The sequence below is a fragment of the Erythrolamprus reginae genome, chromosome 7 (assembly GCF_031021105.1).
Source record: "Erythrolamprus reginae isolate rEryReg1 chromosome 7, rEryReg1.hap1, whole genome shotgun sequence".
NCBI lineage: Eukaryota > Metazoa > Chordata > Lepidosauria > Squamata > Dipsadidae > Erythrolamprus > Erythrolamprus reginae.
The window spans coordinates 85,370,479-85,383,197 of record NC_091956.1 but is presented as its reverse complement, the minus strand read 5'-3'; the positions used below and the strand labels follow the sequence as shown (position 1 = coordinate 85,383,197).

Below are 12,719 nucleotides of genomic sequence, written 5' to 3'. Positions count from 1 at the left end.
TTGACCATTAGGGGCACTTATAGAGGAGAGATAGCAGCAAATGAACTTCCTGGAGTTAAATAAGGACCCGAACGTGGGACTTTTCCAGCCTTAGACCACACTGACTGTCCCTCACCCTGCCCGCCCCTAGGATTGCTTCATCTATTATAAAGAACTTCATGTGCTGAAATAAAAAATATGCTCATTGCAAACGGGTAACAAATTTACGTGTATTTGCTCTGGGTGTGTTCAATGTACCTTGGGCTTGGCAGTGGAAATAAAGAGTGTGGATAAGTGTGTAAGAAACTGGGTTATATCCTTATTCCTACATGGTGGCTCTCAGTTTACTTTGGCTGTTAATCCAGGAGGGAGAGACAGCTACGACAAGGAAGCTCCTTATATGGCAATGCATCCCTGCTGTTTCCGTTTTTCAAAAAAACCATGTCTTCCGAGAAAGTGGTATTTATTCCACTTCCTTGAGGGCAACCAGAGAAGGTTCTGTGTAATTATGTCAAGCTCAACACAGGCAACACACCAGCTTGTGAAAGGTGTGTATGTGGACCTGTATGAAGAGGACGTGGTCATTTTATCCTGCCATGTTACAGATAAATAGATTGCCCCCACTTTTTTATGTTTTTGTTTTAGTGAGGGATGTTTTAGACTGATTTATATTAGTCAGATAGCGCTGGAAACAGTGGGGGTAGTAAGTTTATGCACTATTTATTGAATACTTAATAGCTTTTTAATTATCCTTCCTTCTCTAATATCTTAGTACAGTGTTTTTCAACCAGTGTTAATTTTTTTTGTACATTTTTTATTTTTAATATTAGTGTTTGATGTTTGCTGGTTCTCTTTTTTTGCTTTATTCCCTTATTTTGTATTTTAATGTTGAGGATAAATACAATTTTTTGAAAAATAAATAAACCAAACATTAGATTAATTAGTCTTTTACCTCTTCTGAACAGCTATTTTATAGAATTGTGGGAAGGCAGTCATATTACCAACTTTATTTATTTGTTTATTTGTTTATTTATTCATTAATTCATTAATTCATCAATTCATCAATTCATCAATTCATCAATTCATCAATTCATTAATTCATTAATTCATTAATTCATTTATTTATTTATAAGATTTGTATGCTGCCCTTCTTTGAAAACTCGGGGCGGCTCACAGAATAAGTATAAAATGAGGCATAAAGAAGAAATCTAATATATTAAAGAAAGTACGACTAAAAACTCTATATAATAGTCAATCAACATTGTTGCTGAGGTGTAATAAAAGGAATATTTGCTATTATTTAGATACACGTTTTTTGAGAATAACTTTTCTGCTCTAAAACCCTTATTATAAGAAAGAAAAACAATCACACAACCTAACAGACCATACATAAAACCATAGTAGCTAGGGGTATATGGGGAAGCCAGATTCGCTTAACGACTACATGGTTGACTTAACAATTGCAAAGATTCACTTAACAACGGTGGCAACAAAGGTTGTAAAATAATAATAATGATAATAATAATAATAATAATAATAATAATAATAATAATAATAATAATTTAACAGATTTATATGCTGCCCCTCTCTGATGACTCACAACAACAGTAAACAACATGTGACAAATCCAATAATTAAAACTGTGACTAAAAACCCTAATCGTTAAAAACAACCGTACGACCCAATCATAACCATACATTAAATCTTATTAGCTAGGGGATACATCATTTACCCCATGTCTGGCGACATAGATGGGTTTTCAAAGGCTTGCGGAAGGTGAGGAGGGTGGGGGCAGTTCTAATCTCTAGGGGGAGTTGATTCCAGAGGGTCGGGGCCACCACAGAGAAGGCTCTTCCCCTGGGTCCCGCCAAATGACATTGTTTAGTCGACGGGACCCGGAGAAGGCTGACTCTGTGGGACCTTATCGGCCGCTGGGATTCGTGTGGCAAGAAGATGGTCCCGTAAGTATTCTGGTCCGATGCCAAATGTTCACTTAACGTTTGCTTAGCCGTGGAGATTTTGAGCTCAATTGTGGTTGTAAGTCAAGGGCTACCTACACAATGACTTTTTTTGTTGTTTAAATCAGCAATGGAACAGCCTCTTCTGATAAACTCATATTTTAAAATGTATGTATATATTTTCTGTGCGGTTGTCTGTGGTTGGAGCTATTTTGTTGTCTTCCCCAAATGACCTGCAAGGCAATCTTCCCCTTTTGTGTTTAATGTATGGTGGTTTATCTATTTAAAGCCCGTCTCATCCCACATGAATATTGTTTTGCCAGACAGATAATGACTGTCTGTCATAGTTATTTAGACTGCACACCTCTTTTGATCCTACTGAGTCCCAAAAAAAGGTAACTTTATAAAATAACCTGTCCCCTTCTTTCTACCAGCTCAGCTTTTCCTGCTTAACTCTTGAGTTCAAGTTCTGTTCCCAACAGAGTTCTACTCACAACAGAATACCTTATTCCACCAGACTTGAAATTTTGGGCTTAGTTACTGTATAAGACACACCTGAGTATAAGACACACCTTAGTTTGGGAGAGGAAAATAGGGAAAAATAGCTGCTTACCAGGTATTCACCTAGCTAGCAGCCTTAGTCTGGTCAGCTTCAGCACATTATTTTATCCCCTGGTTAGGGCTTTAAAAAAAAACTTATTCTAAGAGAGTAACAATGAAAGAGCTTGCAAGCTGCTAAGAGCTGGGAACATCATTAGCACCTGGAAAGAAACATTTGGAGCAAGTAGAGCAATGGGGTAAAAATCCTGCAAAGACTTAGAGCTTGGAAAACATTATTCGCAGAGAGTAACAATGAAAGAGCTTGCAAGCCAATAGGAGCTAGGAACATTCATTGTTAGCATCTGGTTAGGGCTGGGGGGTGGGGGAGCTACATTCAGCCTCTTTTAGGGTGGAAAAAGGTGTATCTTATACTCTGAAAAATACGGTAGCTTAGAGCTACATTGTCTTCAATCTGACCTACCTGTAGTTCATAAAATCATCTGCCACAATATCCTACCTGTCAATGAATACTTCAGCTTCTACCGCAACGATACACAAGCACACAATAGATTCAAACTCAATGTCAACCACTCAAAACTCCACTGCGGAAAATACAACTTCAGCAACAGAGTGATTAATACACTACCCGAATCTGGGGTTTCTTCCCCAAACCCCAAAAGGTTTAACCTTAAACCAGAGGTCTCCAAACTTGTGAACTTCAACTCCCAGAATTCTCCAGCCAGCAAGATTGATAATAATAATAATAATAATAATAATAATAATAATAATAATAATAATTTATTAGATTTGCATGCTGCCCCTCTCCGAAGACTCGGGGCAGCTCACAACATAACATCAATACAATATAAATACAAATCTAATGTTAAAGAATTAAAAAACGAATTTAAAACACATTATTATAAAAAACCTATGTACTACACAATCATACCCACTGATGTGTTGTGTTTGTCCCACGCCAAAGAAATGCATGACGCCCTAATTGCATATCATGACCAGCAGGGGGCTCCTCGTCTTTGGTGCTACTGATGCGCCCTCTGAGGCTGTTGCGGGTGCATTTGCGCACATCTGGCAGCCATGCGCATGCCAATCAGTGCACGCGAGCCCATCGGCGTGTGCGGGCCCATCAGTGCAAGATTTGGCATCTGCGCATGTGCAGCAAGCAAACTCTTGTGGGAGGACGCGCATGGGAGCGAGATTTTGGCAATTTTCGCCGATATTTTTGCTTCCGCACATTGCTTAAATAGTTCAATGCTCTTTTCCCGTTGAAGCATTGCCCAATAATCTTAAACCATGAGCCCTGAAATATAACCCTGACCTGGCTCTCTGCATCACTAAGTCTGCTAGTTACTGAAATACAGACTCTATTAGATGAAACTGCCAGTAAAAATAGTTAAAGAACAGAATCATCATTCATTGGATGCAGTCCAGCACAGCGTGAACTATCATCTACTGGGAAGGGTTTAACGAATTCCTGTTCTTAGCAAGGTGTTAAACGGGATAAACTAAAGGGTTTCTTCCAGCTGTACGATTTTATAAATCTAGTACCAATGGCATTAGGGATAAAGGATTCCCCTGTCCGGTGGTGGCTGTAGGGACAGTGCAAATCTCCCCAACGTCCCCATTTCTTAGTTGAAGGAGTCAGTATTGTCTGAAGATACGTCTGTGGTCATGCAGCAGAGGGTGTAAATAATTTTATCAATTCTGCACATGTGCAATGCTTCTGTGCATGTACAGAAGCTGCAGCACATGTGCACAACTGTCCCAGTTCCAAGTTAGGCTCTTCTCCAGCAAATCCTTCCTTCTCATTAGTGGCCAAAGTATTTGAGTTTCATCTTCAGGATTTGGCCTTCTGAAGAGCAGTCAGGGTTGATCTCCTCTAGGACTGGCTGGTTCCAGTCTATGGAGAGGGGCAGCATACAAATCTAATAAATAAATAAATAAAATAAGGGACTCTTAAGCGTCTTATTTATTTATTTATTTATTGATTGATTGATTGATTTTGTCCAATACACAATGAGGGTTTCAATGGGTATACATGCACATAGTAAAATACAAAATGAAGGTTATAGAGGATATACTCATAGTAAAATATATCTAAGAAAGAAGAGAAGAAGAGAAGATATAGGAATAAAATGTATCAATGAAAGAATAGAAGAAATATAGGAAAAGAAGAATGGTATAGGAGGTATAGGAAAGCAATAGGACGGAGGACGGAAGGCACTCTAGTGCATTTATACTAGTTTGTTTTATGATTCCTAGCTTGTTTGCAGACACTGGACCATAATCTTACACCTGCCTATCAAGTAAGTTTCATCTCTATGGCAGTTTGCCATTTGTTCAATAGAAAAATCACATCTGACATATTCTAAACATAGGGATTTTTTTTAATGTCAACCCAGGACATTTGGATGACCTTTTTTGTATGAATACAGAAAGGAACTTCCCATTGTTCTGGGGCGTATCATTCCGATATGCAGTCTTGATATGTTTTTTTGTCAGGTGGTCTGGCCTGGCTAATTTATTATTTATTCATTACTGATTGATCGATTTTGTCCAATACACAATGAAGGTTTTAGTGGGTATACACATAGTAAAATACATGATGAAGGTTATAGAGAATATACTCATAGTAAAACATATCTAAGAAAGAATAGAAGAAGAGATATAGGAATAGGAGAAAGGTATAGGAGATATAGGAGAGCAATAGAACAGGGGATGGAAGGCACTCTAGTGCACTTGTACTCGCCCCTTACTGACCTCTTAGGAATCTGGAGAGGTCAACCATGGATAATCTAAGGGTAAAGTGTTGGGGGTTTGGGGATGACACTATGGAGTCCGGTAATGAATTCCACGCTTCGACAACTTGGTTACTGAAGTTATATTTTTTACAGTCAAGTTTGGAGTGGTTAATATTAAGTTTAAATCTGTTGTGTGCTCTTATGTTGTTGTGGTTGAAGCTGAAGTAGTCTTCTCCAGCACCATAGTTCAAAGGCCTCAATTCTTTGTCGCTCAGCCTTTCTTATGGTCCAACTTTCGCAGCCATAAATTTCAATTGGGAAAACCATAGTCTTGACTATACACATTTTTTTTTGCAGGGTGATATCTCTGGTTTTGAGTATGCTGTCTAGATTTGTCATAGCGTTCCTCCCCAGTAGCAAGAGACTTTTAATTTTTGGCTGCAGTCCCCATCTGCAGTGATCTTGGAGCCCAGGAAAATAAGATCTGTTACTACCTCCATTTCTTCCCATCCATTTCCCCGGAATTGAGAGGGCCAGATGCCATGATCTTAGTGTCCTTAATGTTGAGTTTCAAGCCAACTTTTGCATGTAGCTTCTTCACCCACATTAAGAGGCACTTTTCTCCCAGCGATCTTAATTCAAATTTTTGATTCATCTAGCTCCGGTAGATTTGTATATATTTATATATATATGTAGATTGTTCTGAGTTTGGGTTTTGCCCTGTGCAATATTTTGAGTGTCTATGCGATGTTTCACCATCATCAGGCTGAAGTTGTAAGCTTTGTGCTGCTGTAGATATAGTTATAGAAACATAGAAGTCTGACGGCAGAAAAAGACCTCCTGGTCCATCTAGTCTGCCCTTATACTATTTTCTGTATTTTATCTTAGGATGGATATATGCTTATCCCAGGCATGTTTAAATTCAGTTACTGTGGATTTATCTACCACGTCTGCTGGAAGTTTGTTCCAAGGATCTACTACTCTTTCAGTCAAATAATATTTTCTCATGTTGCTTTTGATCTTTCCCCCAACTAACTTCAGATTGTGTCCCCTTGTTCTTGTGTTCACTTTCCTATTAAAAACACTTCCCTCCTGGACCTTATTTAACCCTTTAATATATTTAAATGTTTCGATCATGTCCCCCCTTTTCCTTCTGTCCTCCAGACTATACAGATGGAGTCCATGAAGTCTTTCCTGATACGTTTTATGCTTAAGACCTTCCACCATTCTTGTAGCCCGTCTTTGGACCCCTTCAATTTTGTCAATATCAATAGTTATATATATATATTTATATATTTTAAAATATATACACTCACATAGCTGCAAACATTGAGAAATGTATGAGGAATGGTTAAAGGATCTAGGGATGTTTAGTCTGCAAAGAAGAAGACTGAGAGGAGACTTGATAGCTGTCTACAAATAGTATCTGAAGGGCTGCCACAGAGCAGAGGGATCAGCATTGTTCTCATTAGCACAGGGAAGGACGAGAAACAATGGAATGAAACTACAAGGGAGTAGATTTAGATGAGATATCAGAAAAAACTTTCTAACGGTAAGGGTGATAAACCGATGGAACAGTTTGCTACAGGAGGTGGTGGGCTCGCCTTCACTGGAGGTCTTCAAACAGAGACTGAACAGTCCTCTTTCTGGGATGGTTTAATTAATCCTGCATTGAGCAAGGGGTTGGACCCAATAACCCTGGAGGTCCCTTCCAAGTCTATGATTCTATGATTCTCCAGTTACCTTTCAGGGATGTCTGGTGAAACAGAAATAACTCTTGGACTAGATTTATCTAAATCTCCTAAATTAGAACATTTCAACTACAATCTTATTTGAGAGTTGGTCTTGCTGAACTAATTAGGACTTGGGACTTCACAAATATATATAGGATTCAATTCAACCTTGCAGAAGATTCTGTCTTCCCGCATTGATAGGTTTACTGGATAATCTATTAACTTCCATTCCCTCCCATGCTCGTATCTGTTTTGCATAAGGAGAGTACAAATGTGTTATGACACATCAATTGAGCAATTTTTATCATGTTGTTTGGTTAATTAATGCCTCAATAATTAAACGAGCCATAGGATACACCAAGAAAGCCTATTCCCTGGAGAAAGTTGATTATAAATCCGAATGACCACAATGGAGGGGGGGGGGGAAATGTCTAGGTCACCGTGTCTAGCACAGCTCATTACTGCAGCCAACTGATTCTATATATTTAAGAGAGCGTAAACTCATTTCATGTGAGCTTTTTAATTAAGTGGATAGAAATCGGTCTAGTCACACTGGAACCGGGCTGATTTTGGGGGCTAGGAAGCCCTGTTAAGGAAGCGTGGGCAGTTAATATGTACTTCACCACCCAGTTGCATCGTACACTGCCCCAAGAGCAATGATTGGTTAGGATCGTACCTAGGCAAGCATTTAAATTTCAGAAGGTTCAAAGGTGACAGGGAAACCTTCCATCAGTCCTGTCGCAGCCATTTGAGATCTCAAAGATAGTGTCTTTCTTGGAAGTCAAGGTAAGGAATCAGAGTTTGACCCTCACCTATTTCCAAAGAGGTCAGTAAGGGGCGTGCATAAGTGCACTAGCGTGCCTCCCATCCCCTGCCCTATTCTCTCTCCTCTATCTCATATCTCATATATCATATCTACTATTCTTCTATTCTAATCCTCTTATACTACTCTCATAATATCCTTCTATTCTCTAATTGATATATTCTATTCCTAAATTTTCACTTCTATTCTTTCTCTAATATATTTTACTCGAGTATAACCTCTATAACCTTCATTGTGTATTGTTATGCATTGGACAAAATAAATAAATATAAATAAATAAATAAATATTTCCTTTCTGTTAGAACAACAGAAAGGACTCACAGTAGGGTAATAGATTTATTGGGACATTTGCTTTCATGGACTAAAGTCCAGTTTATAAGATGCAGCATAACTTAGATAACTCGTTATGGGAGATGAGAAGGTGCATGTCAAAACATTAAGGAGAAAATAGTGAAAAGTCATATTGAATAGGCAATGATGGTGTAGTTAAAAGATTTGAATGACTTTGAAAAAAAAAAAACCCTCTTGTTTAAATTGTACAATGTGAAAACCGGTATCACAAGGCTTTGCAAATACTCAGACCAGCCTTGTCTGGGGAAAAAAACCAGGAAAAAAAATAAAATAGCAAGAGATTCTCACTCTGTCTGACCTATTTTCATTCTCTGCATATCCTGTGGCATCCAACTATGTCCAGTGAGGAGGTGAAATATCTATCGCAAGACTAAACTGTTTCAGATTGAACTTGGAGAATATCGCCTCACAGTTGACCGAAAGCAGGAGGCTTTATAAAACTTGTTAGTGTACTCTTGGGTAGGTTATTTTGTAGGTCAATGTCCTAATTTAGCATATTGGGAGAAGCAGACTATCTGATTAAGCCTCCACATACGTTATTTTGGAAGGGAGAAATTGTTAATATGCACATAGTAGTTGCGTCATATCCATGATAGGAACTGAAGCAATGTGTATCGTCAATGAAACGAGTCTCAAATATTTTATTTTGGAATGCCTGAGAATAAGTTTCTTCCAGATTTTAAATCAATCACATCCCAGGCAACTTTATACAGAATGGAATGACATCAAAAATGGCGGTGGGGTGTTGGTCCTTCGGGAATTTACAGGGCTTCATAATATGTCTATTAATATTCAAAGTCTTTTAGTGAAAAGTGTTAAGAAACAACAGCGGCAGCAACAACAACCAGAAAAGCAATCTGTATACTCGATATGTTTGTAAAGAAGTTAACACATAAAATGCATCATATTTATTTAATATGGTGTTTTAGTTAATTAATTGTGATTCATGTTAAAGCTTTAGTTCAACTAGAGCAAGTATCCCTAAACTTGGCAACTTTAAGACTTGTGGACTTCAACTCCCATAATTCTGGGAGTTGAGGTCCACAAGTCTTAAAGTTGCCAAATTTGAAGACCTCTGAGCTAGAGTATAAGCAACAGGAAAGTGACTATTTTGATCAAACACACATTTATAAATTTTTAAAAAACCAGGCAACTGTGTTTTCAGCAGCTGTTGACAGAAATTGAGGTTAACAGAACTAATTGAGAAGAGGTTGCTGGAGAAAAGGTTGCTGAGATTACGAAAAGGGAAACGATTAGATCCCAATGAAACTGAGAAAGATCTGTTTCAAATGGGTATTGTTGAAGAGTTTACAGTGGGATCAACCCTGGATTTGTAATTTAGTCTCTTATTTTTACCTTTAATAATCTTCACTACCATTTTTTAAATAAAAAACTCTTTTGTTAGCCTATAGAATAGAATAGAACAGAATAGAATTCTTTATTGGCCAAGTGTGATTGGACACACGAGGAATTTGTCCTGGGTGCATATGTTCTCAATGTACAGAAAACAAAATATACATTCGTTAAGAATCATTAGGTACAACACTTAATGATTGTCATGGGGAGAGATCAAGTCAAAGTTTGACTCAGTAAAAGTCAGTTCACTAAACCAGAATATTTTGAAATAAACTGTATCAGAATAGAATAGAATAGAATGGAATAGAATGGAATGGAATAGAATAGAATAGAATACTTTATTGGCCAAGTGTGATCGGACACAAGGAATTTGTCTTTGGCTCATATGCTCTCAGTGTGCATAAAAGAAAAGATACATTTGTCAAGAATCATGGGGTACAACACTTAATGATTGTCATAGGGGTCAAATAAGCAATCAGGAAACTATGAATATAAATTGTAAGGAGACAAGCAACAAGTTAAAGAGTAGAGTAGAATAGAATAGAATTGGCCAAGTGTGATTGGACACACAAGGAATTTGTCTTTGGTGCAGATGCTCTCACTGTACATAAAAGAAAAAGAGACATTTGTCAAGAATCATGAGGTAAAAACACTTAATGATTGTCATAGGGGTCAAATAAGCAATGAAGAAACAATCAATATTAATAAAAATCTTAGGATACAAGCATTTTAAAATGGGAGGAGTGGGGGGGGGGGGGAAAGAAAATGATGGAAACTAATCCCACATAGGTGAAGTGGCCACAACCAGTTTGCATCATTAGACTCACATAGACTTAGTACCCCTCATTCACCAAATTGTTGGCCTGTGTAAACCTGTTTCCTATGTAGCCAAAATCATACAAACCTCTTCCAGCACAGGTAGTTATCAGCAAACCTATAGGCACCCCAACCTTGCAAAGTATAACATAGATTTGTTTTTTTAAAAAAATCTTTGAGTTAAAGTTGCTGAGGAGAGATCCAATAAAAGTCCCCGAGTTCAGAGCATGTTCTATGAACAAATACTGCTAGTCAGCTGTTGGGAAAGGGAAGGGATGGGATGGAGTATTCGTTATTTATATTTTTATTTATTTCATTTCTATCCCGCCTTTATCCAGAGAAGAACTGCGGAGCATTCACGTAGTAACATGCGCATCCTATTTCTCTAACGTTTCATTTTCCTTTGTGTCCTGAATAATACGGCGCAGCACTTGTTGGAAAACCGGTCTATATGACTGTCTACCTTCTACAGTGTGTCTTGTTTTCTTATGTGCATCGAATTATCTCTTTATTTGCAGATTGTTTCCAAGGTCAGACTGTGCCTGTTGGTGAGCATGAAGGAAACAATTGTGTTTCTTTGTATTGTTGTAGCGGCTGGGGCACTCCCGGTAAGTTGTTTTTACGGCTTCGTGGAATTAATGCCACATCTTTTCATTTGGAACTACATAGTTTATGGGGGGAAATAAATATTCTTCTACAGAAAAGCAAAGATGGTTAGAACAGAATAATAGATTTGGAAGAGACTTTAGAGGTCTTCTAGTCCAACCCAATGATCGAGCAGGAAACTCTATACAAGTGATGGTGAACCTTTTTTCCCTCGGGTGCCGAAAGAGTGTGGGCATGCGCTATTGCACATGTGTGAGTGCCCACACCCATAATTCAATGCCCGGGGAGCGCAAAAACAGCTTCTCTCATCCCGCAGAAGCTCTCTGCAGGGTGGAAATGGCCTGTTTCCCAACTTCTAGTGGGCCCAGCATGCTTGTGTTTGGCCTTCCTAGGCTTCAAAGACTTCTCTGGAGCCAGGGAAGGGTAAAAATGCCTTTCCCCATTCCCCAGGAGGCTCTCTGGAAGCCAAAAACGCCCTCCCAGAGCCTCTGTGTGAGCCAAAAATCACCTGGCCGGAACACACACACATATTGGAGCTGAGCTTAGGGCAACATCTCGGGTGCCAAGCAGATATGGCTCTGCATGCCACCTGTGGCATCTGTGCCATAGGTTCACCATCACTACCCTATACCATTTTAACAAATGGCTGTCCAGCCTCTTCTTAAAAACCTCCAACGATGAAGACAAGCCACTTCACTAATTACAGTGATACCTTGTCTTACGAACCCCTCGTCATACAAACTTTTCAAGATACGAACCCGGGGTTTAAGATTTTTTTGCCTCTTCTTCCAAACTATTTTCACCTTATGAACTTGCCGCCGCTGCTGGAATGCCCTGCCTCCGGACTTCCATTGCCAGGTGAAGGCTCCTCTCGTTGGGAAATCCCACCTCCAGACTTCTGTTGCCAGCGAAGTGCCCGTTTTTGCGCTGCTGAGATTCCCCTGAGGACCCCTTCCATGGGAAACCCCACCTCTGGACTTCTGCATTTTTCCGATGCTGCAGGGGAATCCCAGCATTACAAAACGGGTGCTTCGCTAGCAACAGAAGTCTGGAGGTGGGGTTTCCCATGGAGGGGAGCCTCAGGGGAATCCCTTCAGTGTGAAAACAGGCGCTTCGGCTGGCAAAAGAGATGAATTTTGGGCTTGCACGCATTAATTGCTTTCCCACTGATTCCTATGGGAAACATTGTTTCATCTTACAAACTTTTCACCTTACAAACCTCGTCCTGGAACCAATTAAGTTCATAAAACAAGGCATCACTGTAATTGTTTTAACCATCTTCCTTTTGGCAGGTATTTAGATATTGGAACCCTACTATCATATCACCTCTAGTTTTTCTTTTCATTAAACTTGATATATCCAATTCATGCAACAGTTCTTACATAGAACTTAGGATGTAGGTATTCCCATTTTGATTTAATTCTACGTCACTCGCAGAATTCAGGGGGGGAAAAGACCATAGGATGTTTGCATATTTTAATGCAATTCTTTGAAAAATCACTTTTTAAACTATATTGCAAAAAATAAAAAATAAAGGGAACGCTCAAATAACACATCCTAGATCTGAATGAATGAAATATTTGCACAACTATTCCATTTGCACAGCAGCAAGTGAAGTTGACTGTCGATCAGTGTTACTTCCTATGTGGACAGTTTGATTTCTCAGAAGTTTGCTTGAAGTTATATTCTGTTTTTTAAATGTTCCTCTTATTTTTTGGGGGGCAGTGTATTTTTCCTACTATGCTCCCATTTTTCAAGTGACTTTTCTGTGTATATTTCACTTTTGTATGCATTTATT

General features: G+C 38.8%; 2 protein-coding genes across 6 annotated transcripts in view; one reads left to right on the top strand and one right to left on the bottom strand.

Moving 5' to 3' along the window:
* The window catches only part of LOC139170600 (uncharacterized), an 80,164-nt gene that overhangs the window by 30,879 nt on the left and 36,566 nt on the right, over positions 1–12,719 (bottom strand). Inside the window, exon 1 of one of the 5 annotated variants that reach the window (XM_070758036.1) lies at positions 3,431–3,633. The exons of 3 other annotated variants lie outside the window; for them this stretch is intronic. In XM_070758036.1, the coding sequence (XP_070614137.1) occupies positions 3,431–3,467 (37 nt within the window). In that variant the 5' untranslated portion in view covers positions 3,468–3,633. Of the gene's footprint in view, positions 1–2,550; positions 2,634–3,430; positions 3,634–12,719 lie in introns of those variants that run through there. One more of the 5 variants, XM_070758038.1, reaches the window with a different exon arrangement.
* Positions 7,508–12,719, top strand: part of DSPP (dentin sialophosphoprotein) — a 60,022-nt gene continuing 54,810 nt past the window's right edge. The window contains exons 1-2 of the mRNA XM_070758042.1: positions 7,508–7,755; positions 10,834–10,923. Coding sequence (XP_070614143.1) covers positions 10,870–10,923 — 54 coding nt within the window. The 5' untranslated portion in view covers positions 7,508–7,755; positions 10,834–10,869. The remainder of the gene's footprint in view (positions 7,756–10,833; positions 10,924–12,719) is intronic.